The following is a 19,137-nucleotide window of genomic DNA, read 5'->3' on the forward strand; positions in this document are numbered from 1 at the left end:
TCACTCGTTCTCATTGCCCCGCACATTTGATCAATCACTCTCACTCACTGCCACATACTTATCAAGGCATCATGCCCTCCCCCACTTCGGGACCCACCGCCGCAACGTCTCCCCCGTCTCGGGACCCGCCGCAACTTCTCCCCCGCCTTGGGGCCCTCCGCAACCTCCCCGTCTCGGGGCCAGCCGCAACCTCTCCCCCACCTTGAGGGCCGCTGCAACCTCACCGCCTCCGAGCTAACCGCATCTTCTTCCCCTCTTGGTTCCAGGCATGTGGACTTTGTGCTTAAATTGCCATTCAAGATGTCTGGGGTTGCACACCAGAATGGGGCATACCATGTTGCTGGGGTGTGTGAGGGATAAGAGATAGGTGACCTAATATTGAGCAGAACAACTGGGTGAAGTCCAGAAATTTTGCCTTCAACAAGTTTCAGGGTTCCCTGGAGTCAACCATGAGGCAAGACTTCTAATTCATGTCATTAGGTCAGTTGTCAAAGAGATTAGTGTCCATATCAGATGATTAGCAGTAGCAGGAATTTGCAGTGGTGGTGGTGCCATCTCTCAGTATGTTAAGATATCAGATGTCCCTGCTAGTCCCCTACGATAACTGCAGGTTACAGAAAGCATTCATGCCAGATTGTCCAGAAGCAGCTGTAAATCAGGAAAGGGAAGGGAGTAACTCAGAAAAATTACAATCACCGAGGAAGTGTACTGAGTAAATTGTTGGAGCTGCTGGCTGACAAATTTCCAGGTCCTGATGGTTTCATCCTCGTGGTTTAAAGAAGTGACCAGTGAGATAGTTGATGCAGTGGTTTTAATTTTTCAAAACTCCGTAGATTCGGGGAAGGTCCCATTAGGTTGGAAGATCGCAAACATAACCTATTATTCAAAAAGGGAGGGGGACAGAAGGCAGCAAACTATAGACCAGTTAACTTAAAATCTGGCATAGGGAAAATGTTTAAAGCTGTTATTAAAGAAGGAAAAGCAGGACACGTGGAAGACAATCAGGCAGAGTCAATGTGGTTTTGTCAAAGGTTTGAGGAAGTAACATGTGCTGTGGGATAAAGGGGAACCAGTGGATATACTGTACTTGGATTTCCAGAAGGCATTTGATATAGTACCATATCAAAGGTTACTGCGGAAAATAAATATTGGCATGGATAGAAGATTGGCTGGCTAACAGGAAGCACGAGCAGGCTCAAGGGGTATTTTTCAGGTTGGCAAGATGTAGTGAGTAGTCCTATAGGGATCAGTGCTGGAACCTCAACTGTTTACAATTTATGTAAATGACTTGGATGAAGGGATGGATGGAATGGTTGCTAAATTTGCTGATGGCACAAAGATAGGTAGAAAAGTAAGTTGTGAAGAGAACGTAAGGGGGCTACAAAATGTTATAGATAGGTAAGAGAGTGGAAAAAGATCTGGCTGATAGGAGTATAATGTGGACAAATGTGAAACAGTCCATTTTGGCAGGAAGAATGAATGAGAAGCATATTATCTAAATGGTGAGAGATTGCAGTGCTCGGAGGTACAGGTGGATCTGAGTGTCTTAGTGCACGAGTCGCAAAAGCCTAGTATGCAGGTACAGTAAGTAATTAGAAAAGCTAATAGAATGTTACTGTTTATTGCCAGGGGAAACGTCGGGAACCACAACTCCTGACCTTGGACTTCAACTCCAACTCCGTTTTTCCCCCCGCTCCCCATATCCTTTCATCCGCATGGAAGCGCTTATTTAACAACCTTCAAAGTCTGTATCGGGCTGTCTTCCGCAAACACTTCAGGCTGTGCCAGCTTCTCTTAGTAGTTTACTCACTGCTCTATACGTCTGTGGCAATGCCTCTTTACGTTCAAACATATATAATGTTACAAACCATACTGATGTTAAATGTGAGGGTATCCCAAAACCCAGAAGCGTAACTTGAAACACCAGTTTGTAGTGGTGCATGTGTTGTTTTGATATAATGTGAGGAACAATGTACAACCCAGTGAGGAACAGTCCAGCCCTTGTGTGAACAATTAAGACAAAAATACACACAACAAGAATGGCTATAACCCACTATGGATAACTTCCGGTGGCAGCCATGGAGTGAGTGGTCGCACACAGGGCAGCTCCAGCTTGAAGGCGCTAGTTTGAGCACTTTATACACGTTAGTGGCGTAGCTCCGGCAGGAAAATATTGCAAAGTGTAGAGGGAGAGGTTGTCCCCAAGATTGGCATGTCTACTGGACTACCAGACCCAGACCTGGCTAAGGAATTGGAGGAGCCTGTGGCGCAGCAACACTGGTGGAGGGGGAAGAGCCATCACCACTGGGAAAGCCCCAGATGGATGATGACCTTTATTAAAGACAAATTTTGCCAGCAAAGGAAGGAGATGCATGGTGACTGGTCGAAGGCCATTGAGGAAGCAGGTGCACCTCCGCGAGGATCGATGGACTGTGTAGAGAAGTGCCTTGAGGCACAGGGGCGACGATACGAGAGGTGGAGAAAGTGGTGTTCAATCAGAGCGATCGGATCATATTCTACAGTTATCCTATTTCTTTCCTTTGCTGTTATTCACCCTGTGGAGTCAGCTTTTGGCAAGTACTGTCATTTTTCTTATCTTTCTCCACTTTTAGGTTGCCACCTCTGTAGCTCCATTGTTTTCTCTAGTCACGTATGTAAAATACTTGCTTTCCACTGATGGACAAATTCACATCTGACCATTTCTCCAGACGTCTGCCTCTAATAAACTCCCTGTTTTTAATCTTAATTTTTCCCAATTCTTAACAATACGAACATGGCGCAGTCGACCATTCAGCCCCTTGATCCTACTCCACCATTGAATATGATTATGGCTGATCTGACAACTTCAAATCTACATCGTGCCTACCCCTAACAATCGTGCCTACCCCCAATAACGTATCACCCCGTTGCTTACCAAGAATCTATCCACCTCTGCCGTAAAAATTTCTAAAGACTGTTCTCATGGCCTTTTCTGGAAGAGAGTTCCAAAGTCTCAAGACCTGAAAGAACAAAATTGTACTCATCTATGTTTTAAATGGGTGATCCCTTATTTTAAACAGGGACTCCTAGTTCTAGATTCTCCCACAAAAGGAAACATCCTCTCCACATTTACCCTGTCCAGATCCCTTAGGATTCTGTGTTTCAGTCAAGTAACCTGTTACTCTTTTAAATTCCAGCAGGTACAGGCCTAGTCTGTCCAACCTTTCCTCATAAGACAACCCACCAATTCCAGGTATTAGTCTGGTAAACCTCTGATCTGCTTCCAACACGTTTACATCCTTCCTTAAATAAGATGACCAATACTGTACACACCACTCCAGATGTGGTCTCACTAGTGCCGTGCATAACTGAAGCATAATTTCAAAAGGTCTTAGCCATGCCCCTCAACCCACCACAAATGGCTTCATAACTTCCATGCCTACCATGCTAACCCATAGCACTGCCATGGCTATTCACAAAATTCACCCTTTACAGAATCTATGCCATGTATGGAACAGCTTTAAAAATGCCAGTCATGACTTTCTTTCCTAAAAAGTTGCACTTACTACAATCCTATAAATGTAACAATAAATCAAACATTCAAAGTATCAAAAGCAGAAACTAAGCACTTGACACCTCTTTATAATTTGTAAATAAATACTGAACCATTGACAAAATAAATCTAAGAGTAAAATGCTATCAATCAAGTAATGTTTTTCCTAGTGTGCACCAGTTTCAACAAACTAATGGAAGTCACGGCTTTCGGCAAAGCCTTACAATGCATGCACCATTATCCCAACTACAGCATGCACCGAGTAAATTGCATTTTCTCCCGAGGCAGGTGCACCGAGCTGGGAAATTTCCCGGCTCCTGATTCCTGTGTCTAACATGGAAATCCAGCCCATTATACCTATAAACTCTGAAATGTGCAAGTTGACTGTGTGTTTCGTCAGCATTGTGTTGCTTCACCCAAACCCGGAGCTACAAACTGCACCAATTCCACAAATCTATGAACATCAGAGTAGTGAGGCCGTGGAATGCCCTACCTGCTACAGTAGTGAACTCGCCAACATTGAGGGCATTTAAAAGTTTATTGGATACACATATGGATGATAATGGCATAGTGTAGGTTAGATGGCTTTTGTTTCGGTGCAACATCGTGGGCCGAAGAACAATACTGCGCTGTATTGTTCTATGTTCTATCTAACCACCTCTGCCTTAAAAATGTTCAAGTACTTTGTTTTCACTGCCTTTTCAGGAAGAGTTTCAAAGACTCTCAAACCTCAAAGAAAATGTTTTGCCGCATCCCCGTTTTAAACATCTCTCAATCTAAAGGGGCCCTCCCCGAATCTAGCAAGTTTTGGAAAATTAAAACTAATGCAACTATCTCACTAGAGACTTTTTAAAGACTGGAGGAGAAGGTCCATCAGGACCCAGCATCTTGTCAGCCCACAGCTCCAACAATTTACTCAGTACCACTTCTCTGGTCAGTTTTCCTGAGTTCCTCTCTTCCATTTCCTGGTTTATAGCTACTTCTGGGGTGTTACGTGTATCCTCTATGGTGAAGACTGATGCAAAATACCCAGTTTCCAGCGTACAGTAGACCCCAACATTATTATGATCTAACTTTCCCAAAATACAGTCTTAGAGGGACTAAATTGCTTCGTAAAAGTACAAGACCGAAGGGCAGCACAGTGGCACAGCGGTTAGCACTGGGACTGTGGTGCTGAGGACCCGGGTTCGAATCCCGGCCCTGGGTCACTGTCCATGTGGAGTTTGCACATTCTCCCCGTGTCTGTGTGGGTTTCACCCCCAGATGTACAGGGTAGGTGAATTGGACACACTAAATTGCCCCTTAATTGGAAAAATAATAATTGGCATTCTAAATTTTTTTTTTTTTTTTAAAGTACAAGACCAAAGGAAGTCTGTTATCTACCTCATATCGACAACATCTAGCAGTGTGAAGTTGCAACTCTGGTACAGAGCTATCATTCTCAGGTCTTGCTCTGTGAAGTTTGGCAAAGATCACAGTGGAAGATGGTGCACTGAAATTAAAACAGTCATATTAGTATTCAATGCAGAAAAATAAATTCTACACCAAGAATAAAGTGGTAAGAACATTGCTAAGAACAACACTTCACTTATAGAGGAGTTTGTAAGTCTCTTTGGTAAATCAGATACCATCCCCATTCATAATTTTTTTAAATTGCTGCAGCCAATTTAATAATTATGAGAGCTTCCCACACAGGAAGTTTGGATCTCTCGGTGCTCTTTCAAATACAAATGGAGTCTGATGAGGAGAAAGAATAGTTTTTTTTTTTAAATGCTCTGCATAATAGAATTCTGAAAAATAAACAGAACATGCTGGAAACACTCAGCAGGTCTAGAGGCATCTATGAAGAAGTCGAGAGACAGAACCTGGAGTGAAATTGGGAAAGAGCACACGGAGTTGGCTGGGCAACACATTCCTACCTCAGAGCGATCTTTTCGAACAGGTAGTCAGCTTGGTAGAGTTATCCACCCAGCAGTAGTAGGTAGCTAATAGACCCATTATTAGGTCAGTGAGATGAGACATGTTGACCCTGCTGGGATCTTCCTGACCGCCAAACACTCAACTGCGAACAGAGCCTGGAACAGAACTAGAGGTGGCCTCCTAGTGGCAGGCTGGGAGGGAGCCATCAACATTTCATCATCCCCCTCCACAGTAAAGGCCTGACAGCTTTGTCCCAGAAAGGATTCTTCTCTTTTTTCAATGGACCTCCATTTGGCACATTGGGCCTCCAAATTTAATGGCCCGCCCGGTTCTTAACTGAATTGGTCTCCTGGAGACAGCTCCCTAATTGGCTGCATGTGGGAAGATTGCAAGGGATGTCTCACCATAGCTATTTGCAGGTTTTGGACCTGGAACTGAGACGCAAATCAGGTTCGAGGTCCAAGATGTGAGGCATTTGGAAAGACAGAGTTTGATTAGGAGTAGTCAGCATAGCTTTGTGCATGGGAGATCATGCCATACAAATTTGTTAGCGTTCTTTGATGAAGTTTGATGAAGGGGCTGGTTTAGCACACTGGGCTAAATCGCTGGCTTTTAAAGCAGACCAAGCAGGCCAGCAGCACGGTTCAATTCCCGTACCAGCCTCCCCGAACAGGCGCCGGAATGTGGCGACTAGGGGCGTTTCACAGTAACTTCATTGAAGCCTACTTGTGACAATAAGTGATTTTCATTTCATTTTCATTTTTCATTTTCAAGTGACCAGGAAGGTTGATGAGGGCCAGGGCGGTAGACAAAGTCTATATGGACTTCAGTAAGGACTTTGATAAAGTTCCACATGATGAGCTGTTCTGGAAAGTTAAATCACAGAATCCAGGCAGAGCTGGCAAATTGGATATACAATTGGCTTGATGGTCAGAAGCAGATGGTAATGGTGGAAGGATGCTAGTCGGACTGGAGGCCTGTGATTAGTGGTGTGCCTCAGGGGTCAGAGCTGGGCCCATTGTTATTTGTTATCTATATCAACAATTTGAATGAGAATGTGCAAGGCATGATCAGTAAGTTTGCAGATGACACTAAAATAGGTGGTATTGTAGACAGTGAGGAAGGTTATCTAAGATTGCAGCAGGACCATGATCAGCTGAGGAAGTGGGCCGAGAAATGGCAAATGTAGTTCAATATAGACAAGTGTGAGGTGTTGCATTTTGGAAAGTCAAATCAAGGAAGGACTTTCACAGTGAATAGTCGGACCTCAGGGAGTATCGTTGAACAGAGGGACCTTGGAGTTCAGGTGCACGGTACTCTAAAGGAGTCACAGGTAGATAAGGCAGTTAAGGCGGCTTTTATCATGCTGGACTTCATCAGTAAGGCATTGAGTATAGAAGTTGGGAAATTATGTTGCAATTGTACAGGATGTTGATGAGGCCGCACGTGGAGTAGTGTGTTCAGTTTTGGTCGGTTTTATAGGAAAGAAGTTATTAAACTGGAGAGAGTGCAGAAAGAACTTAGGCTTCTAAGAGGGCTTAGGTTTAAGTTAAGAGGGAAAATAATTAATGCGAACCCGAGGAGCAACTTTTTTTTTTTATAAACACAGAATTTACAGTGCAGAAGGCCATTCGGCCCATCGAGTCTGCAACGGTCCTTGGAAAGATCACCCTACCCAAGCCCACACTTCCACACTATCCCCATAACCCAGTAATCTCAGCCAACTTTTTTGGACACTGAGGGCAATTTTAGCATGGCCAATCCACCTAACCTGCACACCTTTAGACTGTCTTGAGGAAATTCACACAGACACAGGGAAAACGTGCAGACTCCGCACCTAGTGACCCAAGCAGAGAATCGAACCTAGGACCCTGGAGCTGTGAAGCAACTGTTCTAACCACTGTGCTACCGTGCCACCCATATATATGGTAAAGGTGGTACATATGTGGAATGAGCTGTCGGAGGAAGTGGTTGAGGCATGGACATTGACAACATTTAAAAGACATTTGGGCAGATGCATGGATAGGAAAGGTTTAGAGGGATATGGGCCAAATGGGGTTAGCTTAGCTGGGCTTTTGGTTGGCATGGGCCAGTTTGGGCCGAAGGGCCTGTCTCCACGCCGTAGATTCTATGTTAGTGGTTCAATTATTCCAGAGATCTTCTTGGGTAATCTAATGATGCAGGGGATGCGAACTGAAGAACTTGGTTTCTGGGTTAGATGGTAATTTGCCGTTTTCTCAGAACAGTTGAAGTGAGTAAGTGATGAGGAGCACTGAATGAGGGTTGAAATGTACAATTTTGGCAAGTTAGGTGATGCAGCAATGTCCAAATGTGTTCAGCCTTCAACTTATTAGATCTGCTGAAATGATTGATTGAAAGGAACAGGGCTGCTGGCATATACAGGAGTGGTGACATCAGGCTGGCCATGAGGCAAAGGTATAGCAAACGTCCAATGCTGTGTTCAGAAATGGCAGGTGATTGAGCATAAGCAAGGCAAGAGTCAGAGCATTGAAACAAATACATCGATTTGTTGATTTTATTCTCGCTCTGAGTAATTCTGAAAGAGAGAATTTACAATTGAAGAAATGTTGTTCCTTTGAATGAAAGTGGAACACAATGTCAGAAACAGAACGCTTTAGATAACAGCTTGATACCACACTTTAGACAGTGTATATAGCAGGTCTGCTTTGTGGAACAGTTAGTTTGCAAAATCCCTTTTTGAAGCCGCTATCCTGGCTCTGACTGTGAGTGTGTATCAGTTTAGATTGCTGATGGTTTAAAGCCAAAAAAACGTTTCAAAAGATTGTGCATTTGTTTTATTAACGTTGATATATTTTGTATTAAGTGGCGAATAGCGTGAATTGTTTGCTGAGCATCAAAATCTTTTGACAATACTGCTTTAAACATGCTCCAGATGAATATCAATCAGTCCAGCATTTAGCTGAACAACATAACCAAGCCAGGGAAGTGTCTTTCAACTAAAAAATCTAAGCAAAACATTTCAGACAAAATTGTTTCACCAACCCTCTCGCACTGAAACATAATTGTTGGCAGGCTACCAAGCTCCCACTTCTCACACTTTCAGTCCCAATTAGGACCAAATGATTCACCCATACTATCCATTTTACAGGCTGGTAAGGTCAATAAATGCCAAATTCTAGATGGATCAGTCATCATCATTAACTCAAAACAACTCCTCTCTACCGTCTTAGGTGCCAAAAAAAATAATCCATAGATACACCATATAAAGTGCTTTACACCCCTTCCTTATGTAATAGTCTATAAAATCAAGCTAAATGGTTTAAATGTCAGAAACAGGAAATCATACACTAATTGTGTGCTTTTGTTACACTGTATTAAATGATAGTAATATTTTTAGAAAGTGATCAAATCCAATTGCAGTGTTACATACAAATTGCTTTTATAGTTTAAAACCTAACAGACAAAAATTGATATTGCCAGCAGAAAGTTTAGGTTTATATCTTAGAAAACAAATTTCTTTTCAAGGCTTGTAAAGGTTAATATATATTTAGGATTTTGTAACACTTAAATGTTATACATTAAATGTATTAGAAAAATGGTATTGATCATTAGCTATGCATTTTCAGAAAAAATGATTCATTAGAGTAAACCAAATCTCACCTAGGATTAGTTTGTCTTGAGTTCAAGGTCGCGAATGTACTCAGATTCATGTTGTTACTGACACAAATTATTATACCTCCAGCCTAGCATTCACACTTCCATTGCCCACAACTCCTCCAAGACGCTCCCATTTTAACAGCCATGGGTGTCATTGTTCCCTCCCGGCCCTACCAAGGGCTTGGCCTTCCCTATTCCCTTCCAGTTTGGGGCCTCCAGTTTCTCTCTCGTGTGTGCATGTTGTACTCAACTCTGGGAATATCACAAGCTTGGCTAAAGCTCCAGAGCAAGTGGAGCTATAGACAAGACAGCCCATCCCTACCTAAGGGAGGGGTGGAACTAAACCCAGACACTAGCCCCTGGTCTTTTGCAGCCACTTTGCTCTATCTCCTCAACCAGACTTCAGGTTCCAGTCCGTTTTTATTCCAGTGGCATGATACTTTCCAATCTGAGCCCCTGTCCTAAACTTCCTTCCCTCCCACCCCTATATCCTATTTTGTACACAGGCAGAGATAACAAGATCATTTCTGCAGAAGTCAGAAGATCAGAGTCTGTCTGACTCCAAGTCTCCTTGAGAAGTGTAGCCACTTAAAATGGCCAACTCCCGATTCAAAATGGCGAACGGCAAAGGCTGATGGGAAAGTCAGCCAACAAGACAAAAACGAGCAGCTGCAGGTTGGCTGTGTATTTACCTCTGGAAAGGCCAGACAACATCGATACCAGCAACCATCAGCATAACGAAACAACAGCCATCTGCATACTAATGAGCAATCCCCGGGAACAATAAGCAACATTTAGACACACAAAGCAAAACCAGACTCTTCGGCGCCAGCAGGAGCCTACACAAAAGGAGGTGAACGAGCACCTCAAGACCGCCCATCGATCAGGGAACCGCTCCAACATTGGAGAAAATCAAACCAAGTGATTGGGACAAAGTCCAATCACTTGGGACCAGGTACAGGGTCCACCACGAAAGGCGGGAAGCCCCTGGGGACTATAAGAATTGAGCCCCAAGTTCAAATCGCTCTCTTCACGCACTTCTTCCTGCCCAGGTCACCCAGCAACAACGAACCAACATTGACCGTGACCGGAGCAGTGAAGATCGAACTCGTAAGTCTTAATTCAACGATCGCTACGAGATAAGCGCTCCTAGCTACCAATCCGTACCAACTTTGAATCCCACAGGGTCAGAACCCGAACGAAAGGCCATTTGTTTCCCTGACCTGGTGGGCCAGTTCCAAGTTAAGTATAGGCCTGTTAGTTGTAGAAGTAGCTTAGATGTAGAATTTGTGCATGAGTAGCGATTACTGTGTATAATAAATGTGCTTTGATTTAAATCTTACTAATCGGTGTATTGGATTATTGATCATTACTCGGACTTGAACCTCGTGGCGGTATCATAAAGATACCTGGCGACTCAAGAGCAAAGGAAATAAAACAGAGCAATTGAACTAAGGCAAAGTTAGCAACAGAAGTGAGGGACAAAAAGTACACAAAAGGTGAGGGAACGAAAAGGAAATCAGGCTTTTATAAACATTACACATGAAACCTCAAGAGTAAGCTTTAAAATAGTCTTAAGTCTAACAGTTTATAAAAGTTATACTGGCCTTGTTGTTACAACAAAATCTTCATGCGACCATGGTACATGAAACCTGTACACATCCTCTGTCTTCCCTGTCAAATTACAAAGAACTTCATGTAACCAACACGTTAAAAAATGAAATATGTTCATCATCCGAGAAACAATTTGAACAAGCTACATGGTAAAATATCTTAAAAATGGCAATAACCATTTAGACTTGATTAATCATCTGTTTCTCAAGTCATTAATATTAAAATATTTACTGTAAGGGTGATGTTATTGGCATTGCAGATTGAATGTTTGCTTCGGGAATTTATGAATGAGCATCATTGGGCACTTATACTCAAATGGTTCTTTGCTATCTGCTCATGAGCAACTGTGGCTCTCTTGGTCTTTCTTCCTTCTTTTCCTGTTTCAGCAGACCCAACTTATGTTTACTTATGTTTTTACCATTTTGTTCAGGAATCAAACTTTGCTGCAAAATGGATTTAAGAACTATGGTAACTAGAGCTGATGTTGAAAGAAAGTGGCCCATCTTCCTTGTATTAAATTACAAAATATGTTTTATTGACACCTAAGCAGGAGTGCAGGTGGGAAAACAAAGAATCCTGATCTTGGAAGATAATGAATTCTCACCCCCACCATGCCATTCAGTTAATAAGTAGCAGGCAGCAGCTACACACCTTGTACCATGGACAAGAGGAAAAAAAGATTCAACCTGCCTACACTCGCACATCTATATTGCAGGTTCCACAGTCAGAGGCCTTGGACAGGGGTTGGCAACATGCAGCTCCTTGGAGTCTAATGAGCTGCTCCTGGCCAAGGTATGTTTCAAATGTTGATTGGCATGTGTTTTCAGAGAATTATTCCCACAAAATGCTCCCAATGTAGATGCATCATCAGCTGTCCGAAAATTCTTGTCTGTTGCATGTTACCCGCATTACCATCTGCCTGCCATCCAAACAACTGTGCAAGCTGGCACATTAATCAATAAAACGTCCATTTACTCTGCTCCTGGTGATCTGTTCAATTTGCCTAAATTGGTGCATTCTGATTGGTAGCCGGAATTGGAACCTGGCTGGCTGGTATTAATGGTAAGCACGCCACGATTAGGTAGATGTACAAGGAGGGTACTGAATATTTGTCAGGGGTGCTCTTGATGCTGTGCTGGTGAGCACATGCAAACAGGAACTTCAATCAATAATAGAGTGCATTCGATCTGGCTCTGATGCTGAGGCTATGTTGGTGAGCACGTGCAGCATGTGCAAGCAGATAAATCATTGAAGGAATAAGCTTACGCTGGGGCTCTAGTTTTGTGATTGCTTTGGAAAGGGCTGCAAAGACGAACATAATTGAAGAGGAAAGTGAAGAATTAAGATGAATGGACTGATTCATTCATATTCATCCCAAATTCGGTTGGCCTCCATGTGTCCCATTTATAATGAGAAATTCACCAACAACAATTCTTGAAAGGCTTTTCTTTTAAATGTATTTTATTCCAAACTTATATAAAAGGTTACAAAACATAAATAATTCGGGGAGCAAACTCCCCAACACACAACTATACAGTTTGTAGGGGCAGCACGGTGGCGCAGTGGTAGCACAGCAGTCTCACAGCGCTGAGGTCCCACGTTCAATCCCAGCTCTGGGTCACTGTCCGTGTGGAGTTTGCACATTCTCCCCGTGCTTGCGTGGGTTTCGCCCCCACAACCCAAAGATGTGCAGGGTAGGTGGATTGAACATGCTAAACTTGCCCCTTAATTGGAAAAAATGAATTGGGTACTCAAAATTTTTTTTTTTTAAACTATACAGTTTGTACAAATTTTCCTCTTTTTCACCCCCCCTCCTACCTCCCACACTCTCACCCTCCCCGCCCCCATGACGAACAGCTCCTCAAACATGGCCACGAACATCCCCCATCTTGCCTCAAAAGCCCTCCGCTGAACCCCTTAATTCGTACTTGGCCTTTTCCAGCCGAGAAAAGTCACATAAGTTACCTAGCCAGGCCGCTATAGCGCCGCTGGTGGCGTTGCTGACCGCCACTCCAACAGAATTCTTCGCCGGGCAATCAGAGAGGTGAAGGCCACAACATCGGCCTTCCTCCCCTCTGTCAGCTCTGGCTTCTCCGATATCCCAAATATCACCACCCCACGATCCTTGTTCACACCACAAATACTCCCGTCCAGAATCTCCCACCCCTGGAACATAAGTACGTGATTCGCTGGTCCCCGCCCACGCTTCTCACACTCCTCTTCTACTCCCTGGAAGAATCCACTCATTCTTGCTTGCATCATGAGCATCCTGTGTACGACCTTGAACTGTATCAGACTCATCCTTGCGCACCAGGTCAGATTTACCCTTTGTAGTGCCTCACTCCATACTCCCCAGTTTATCTTCCATCCCAGCTTCCCCTCCCACTTATCCTTAATCTTCACTACCCGCTCACCTCCCTGCTCCCCAGCCACCCATATAGGTCTCCGATCCTGCACCCCCCCCCCCCCCCCCACATCAGGAAGCAGCAGCCACTCCAACAAGGCGTACTTTGGCAACCTAAAGAACTCTTTCCAAACCTTCCACGCAAAGTCCCTCACCTGCAGGTGCCTAAACTCACTGCCTCTCGGGAGCTCTACCCTGTCCTTCAGTTCCTCTATTCTGGCAAACCCCTCTTCCGGATCCCTCACCTTAACCAGCCCACTCTCTCTCCACTTCCTATACATACCATCTATCCCCCCTCAGCTTGAAACTGTGGTTTTCGCAAAGTGGCACCAGCACCTACATCCCTTCTATCCCGAAATGCCTCCTCAGCTGGTTCCAGACCTTTACTGTGGACTGCACCACCGGGCTCTCCATGTATTCCTTTGGTGCCATTGGCAATACCGCTGTCAACATTGCCCTCAAGCTGGACCCCCTACACAATTCTTCCTCCATCCTAACCCATTCTGCCCCCTCTCCTTCCCACCACCACCTCACCTTCTCCACGTTCGCCGCCCAGTAATAGTGTAGCAGGTTCGGCAACGGCAGCCCTCCCTTCTGCCTCTGTAACAGGGTCCTCGTAACCCGGGACTCCTTCCCTGCCCATACAAAGTCTGAGATAATCATTTACGATTTTTGAAAGAAGGTCTTTGGTACAAATATTGGAAGTGTCTGGAATATGAACAGGGCCCTCGACAGAATGTTCATCTTTCACCACTTGGACCCTCCCTGCCAAAGTCAGGTGCAATGTGTCCCACCTCTTCAGACCCTCCCTCACCTCCTCCACCAGCTTTGTTAGATTCCATTTGTGTAGCATCGCCCATTCCTTCGAACAGTTGATGGCTTTCATCAACGAAGAGTTCAGCCAGCAGACGAAGGAGATGCAGGAGGACCGCTTGAAAACCATCGAAGGGGCTGTGACACCCCGGAAGGGCTCAATGGAGAGAATGGAAACATTTCTAGAGGCTCGGGGGTCCCAGATCCAATAAATTGAGAGGGTGATGTCGGACCACAGCAATTGGATGGTGGCATTGGAGGCGGAGGTGGGGCTCTTAGGAGATCTTTGCAAGACGTTGAGAGCAAGGGTGGAGGAGCAGAAAAATAGATCGAGAAGGCAGAAACCGAAGACCTTCTTTCAAAAACCGTAAATGATTATCTCAGACTTTGTATGGGCAGGGAAGGAGTCACGGGTTAAGAGGACCCTGTTACAGAGGTAGAAGGGAGGGCTTAAAGGATTACTTAGTGTTGTATTCTTTGGGGGTTGTATCTGAATTAATGGTTGCTAAGATGTTCACTGTATGTTTTAAAAAGGTTAACTGGAGTTCATAGAATAAACATTGTTTTGCTTTAAAAAATACTTTTCAATTTCTGCAGTACCACACCTGTAGAGTGGGCCGTGTGCTCCCCATACCACAATCTATTAAAAGTTATGGGTCAGGTGAACTCCATGATACACTTCGGGGTTCTCTAAACCCTGGCCCATAACAGCTGGCGCAGCCAAATTTTACCAACTATTACTGGGCGGCTAATATAGCCACAATCAAGAAGTGGGTATTGGGGGAGGGGTCGGCATGGGTGCACATGGAGGCGGCTTCACGCAAGGGCACCAGTTTGGGGGCGTTGGTAACTGCGCCTCTGCCATTCCCGCCGGCACGGTACTCCACCAGTCCAGTGGTGGTGGCGGCCCTGAGAGCTTGGGGCCAGTGGAGGCGGCATGTGGGAGCATCGGTCTGAGCCCCAATCTGTGATAATCACCAGTTTGCCCCGGGGAGTATGGACGGGGGGTTCCGATTAAGGCGGAGACTGAAAGGATGGGGGACATGTTCATAGAGGGGAGCTTTCTGAGTATGAGAGCATTGGAGGAAAGGTTTGGGTTGGTGAGGGGAAACAAATTCAGGTATCTGCAGGTGGGTGAGAGACTTCCTTCGTAAACAGGTGTGAACCTTTCTGCTCCTACCGCTGAGGGGAATTCAGGACAGGGTAGTTTCCAGAGGGTGGGTATGAGAAGGGAGCGTCTCGAACATTTATAAGGAGCTTATGGGGTCAGAGGAGACGCAGACCGAGGAGCTGAAGCGCAAGTGGGAGGAGGAGCTGGGAGGAGAGATAGAGGATGGTCTATGGGCAGACGCGTTGAGTACAGTCAACACGTCCGCAACATGTGCCAGGCTCAGCCTGATACAATGTAAGGTTGTTCACCGGGCTCACATGACATAGTGGTCCGGATGAGCAGATTCTTTGGGGTGGAGGACAGGTGCACAAAATGTGCGGGAGGACCGGCGAACCATGTCCACATGTTTTGGACATGTCCAAAGCTTAGGGGATTTTGGCAGGGGTTTGCGGACGTCATGTCCATGGTGTTAAAAACAAGGGTGGCGCCGAGTCCAGAAGTGGTGATTTTCGGGGTGTCAGCAGAAGACCCAGGAATCCGGGAGGAGAAAGAGGCAGACGTTTTGGCCTTTGCTTCCCTGGTAGCCCGGAGACGGATACTATTAGCATGTAGGGACTCAAAGCCCCGAAGTCGGAGACCTGGCTATCGGACATGGCTAGCTTGCTCAGGTTTGGAGAAAATCAAGTTCGTCTTGAGAGGGTCACTGTTAGGGTTCACCCGGAGGTGGCAACCGTTCGTTAATTTCTTTCATAGAATTTACAGTGCAGAAGGAGGCCATTCGGCCCATCGAGTCTGCACCGGCTCTTGGAAAGAGCACCCTACCCAAGGTTAACACCTCCACCCTATCCCCATAACCCAGTAACCCCACCCAACACTAAGGGCAATTTTGGACACTAAGGGCAATTTATCATGGCCAATCCACCTAACCTGCACATCTTTGGACTGTGGGAGGAAACCGGAGCACCCGGAGGAAACCCATGCACACACGGGGAGGATGTGCAGACTCCGCACAGACAGTGACCCAAGCTGGAATCGAACCTGGGACCCTGGAGCTGTGAAGCAATTGTGCTATCCACAAGGCTACCGTGCTGCCCCGGTACGGTAGCCTTGTGGATACCTTTGTGGGAAATTAATCGTCAGCAGACCGGGGGGGGGGAGTAGTTCAGAGTAGGGAGTCAATAAGGGTGGGACCTGTACGAGAGATAAATGGCTTCTGCACTATGTTTATGGTTTCATGTATATTGTTTATTTTGTTGTTGTTACTATACTGAAAATACATCAATAAAATGCTCATTAAAAAAAAAAGTTGGGATATGCTGCACCTGATATTGGCAGGGAGGGTGCGGGTGGTGAGGATGAACATACTGCCAAGATTCCTGCTTGTTTTGCAGTCCCTCCCTACATTCCTTCCCCAAGGCCTTTTATCAGAGGGTAGATGCGTTAATCTCAGAATTTGTGGGGGCAGGGAAGGTGCCGAGGATGAACCAGGCTCTGTTGCGAAGGTAGGCGTGGGAAGGGGGACTGGCACGCCCAAAATTATTAATATTGGGCAGCGAATGTGGAGAAGGTGAGATGCAGATTGGGTTAGGTTAGAGGAGGAGACTTGCAAGGGGACAAGCGAGAGTGCTCTGGTGATGGCCCCGCTGCCGTTCGCCCAGAGGAAAAATACGGGGAGTCCGGTGGTGGAGTCATGTCTAAAAATTTGGAACCAGCTGAGGAGGCAATTGGGGCACAAGACAGTGATGACTCCACAGTGTGGGAATCATAGGTTTATGCTTGGGGGAATGTATAGGCAGTGGAGGGAGATGGGGTTAGTACGGGTCAGGGACGTTTGCTGGGTTAGAGGAGCTGCGGGAAAGGTTTGAGCTGCCAAAGGGGAGTGAGATTAGATATTGGCATGTGCGGGACTTTGACGGAGCTGCCTTCATTCCCTCAGGGACCAGAGTATACACTTTGAGAAAATGTTGTTCCCGGATGTGTGTGTGTGTGTGTGTGGGTGTGGGCGCGATTGAAGATGGTGCACAGGGTCCATATAACTTGGGCCTGGATGAGTGTTTTCTGGAGGTAGTGGATGGGTGTTGGAAGGGACGGTGAATCACGCCCATATGTTCTGAAGTCGAGAGAGCTTGGAGAGCTTTTGGGAGGCAGTGTTCGGGAACCTATTGAGGATTATAGAGTTGAGATGAAGTCGGACCCTATGCTGGCAATCTTTGGGGTGTCGGAGCTGCTGGAGGGGAAAGGGTCCATGTCATGGCCTTTGCCTCTCTGATTGCCAGATGACGAATACTTTTTAATTGTAGCTCAGCCACACCACCGGGGATTGCGGCATGGTTGGGAGACTTGTACAAGTTTCTTAGGTTGAGGAAAATCAAATTTGCCTTAAAGGGGTCAGAGGAGGGCTCCGAGGTACGGTGGAAGCCGATCAAGACTATGTTTGAGGATCTGTTTGTCGCAGTAGGGGCTGAGTAAATGGGGATAAAATGTACGAACCGTATACTCTGCTGGATGTTATGGCTGTGTTACAAGGTTGGGTATGTTTGGAATAAAATTTCTTTCAAAAGTAAAGAAAATAGAAGCATACTGTCCAAATATCAAATGATTCTTCAAAGAAATCTAGCAGCAGAAATCGTATTAAAGAGCGCTTTTTTTCCATTTTAAGGAGTTGATATTAATTAAATGGCTTGTTTTGTTGTTTTAAACTTTTACTAACATTGTACATGTGGGAGAGCGTCATTCAAATTAGCAACTTCTTGTCAAAATCTTTAAAAGGTTGTTCACAATCAAATGTCCTCTTTGATCGATATTAATACATGCAAGTTTATGACGGTTAGTAAAATGGTGTTTGCAAAAGGGGCTGGTTTAACACACTGGGCTAAATAGCTGGCTTTTAAAGCAGACCAAGGCAGGCCAGCAGCACGGTTCAATTCCCGTACCAGCTTCCCCGAACAGGCGCCGGAATGTGGCGACTAGGGGCTTTTCACAGTAACTTCATTGAAGCCTACTTGTGACAATAAGCGATTTTCATTTAATTTTTCATTTCATAGAAATCCGTACACGAGTTTCTTCTTCCTTTTCATTATTATCGGTGAGACTCTTAACTGCATTTATAACTAATAGCCCTTTTTGTTATTAAAGTTGCAGACCCCTGGTCTAGAAGATGGTCTCTTGTTCAGTCTCTTGGTTCAAGTATGTTATGTAATTTGGAAGAGATGAAGCAAAGAGAAGATAATAAGCAAAATCTGAACAAATAACTGGACTGTTACAATTAAAAGACACAATTAAAAACAAAGCTCACAATGTAGGCAAGTAAAGTGAAGCAAAACTTATGCAAAATATGGCAGATGCTGGAAATCTGAAATAAAAACAAAAATACCCAGCATATCAGGCAGCATCTGTGGAGAGAGGTAACATTTCAGGTTGATAGACTTGAAGAGTCATAATCTCCATTAATGGACGAGTAAATAGAGCAAAAATCACTGTAAACTTCACAACCATTCTGTTGTTACTCCAGATTTTACTATACCAATGCTCTCCTCATCCTTGATCATAGAATAACAGAAATGCAAAGTCCTCCTAATCATAAAATCCCTACAGTGTAGAAGGGGGTAATTCGGCCATCAAGTCTGCACGGACCCTTTGAAAGAGCACCCTACCTAGGCCCATGACCCCACCCTATCCCCGTAACCCCACCTAACCTTTGGACACTAAGGGGCAAATGTAGCATGGCCAATACACCTAACCTCCACATTTTTGGACTGTGGGAGGAAACTGAAGCACCTGGAGAATTTGAACTCCACAGTCACTCAAAGTCAGAATTGAACCCGGGTCCCTGGCGCTGTGAGGCACTGTGCCACCGTGCCGCCCATTTTCCATCATCCATAAAGGTGAAGAAATTCAAAACTCTGATGCACATATCCTAACTTGTAACAAGTTCTGTTTACCCATCATCCCTGTACTCATTACTTCGGCTCCTGGTCCGGCAACACCTCAATTAAAATAAACTCATCCTTGTTTCAAATCCCTTTGGCTTCACCACTTTCGCTGAATCGTCTCCAGTCTTTCAACACTCCAGAGTCTCTGCATTCCTCTAATTCTGGCCTTTTG

General features: G+C 45.1%; 1 protein-coding gene across 2 annotated transcripts in view; it reads right to left on the reverse strand.

Moving 5' to 3' along the window:
- pgap1 (post-GPI attachment to proteins inositol deacylase 1) overlaps window positions 1-19,137 on the reverse strand; it is a 263,763-nt gene that overhangs the window by 130,923 nt on the left and 113,703 nt on the right. For both annotated transcript variants that reach the window (XM_072478690.1, XM_072478698.1), the window contains 2 exons: window positions 10,699-10,765; window positions 4,916-5,024 (listed from right to left, as the gene is read on the reverse strand). In XM_072478690.1, the coding sequence (XP_072334791.1) occupies window positions 4,916-5,024; window positions 10,699-10,765 (176 nt within the window). The remainder of the gene's footprint in view (window positions 1-4,915; window positions 5,025-10,698; window positions 10,766-19,137) is intronic.

The sequence above is a fragment of the Scyliorhinus torazame genome, chromosome 2 (genome assembly GCF_047496885.1).
Source record: "Scyliorhinus torazame isolate Kashiwa2021f chromosome 2, sScyTor2.1, whole genome shotgun sequence".
Lineage (NCBI taxonomy): Eukaryota > Metazoa > Chordata > Chondrichthyes > Carcharhiniformes > Scyliorhinidae > Scyliorhinus > Scyliorhinus torazame.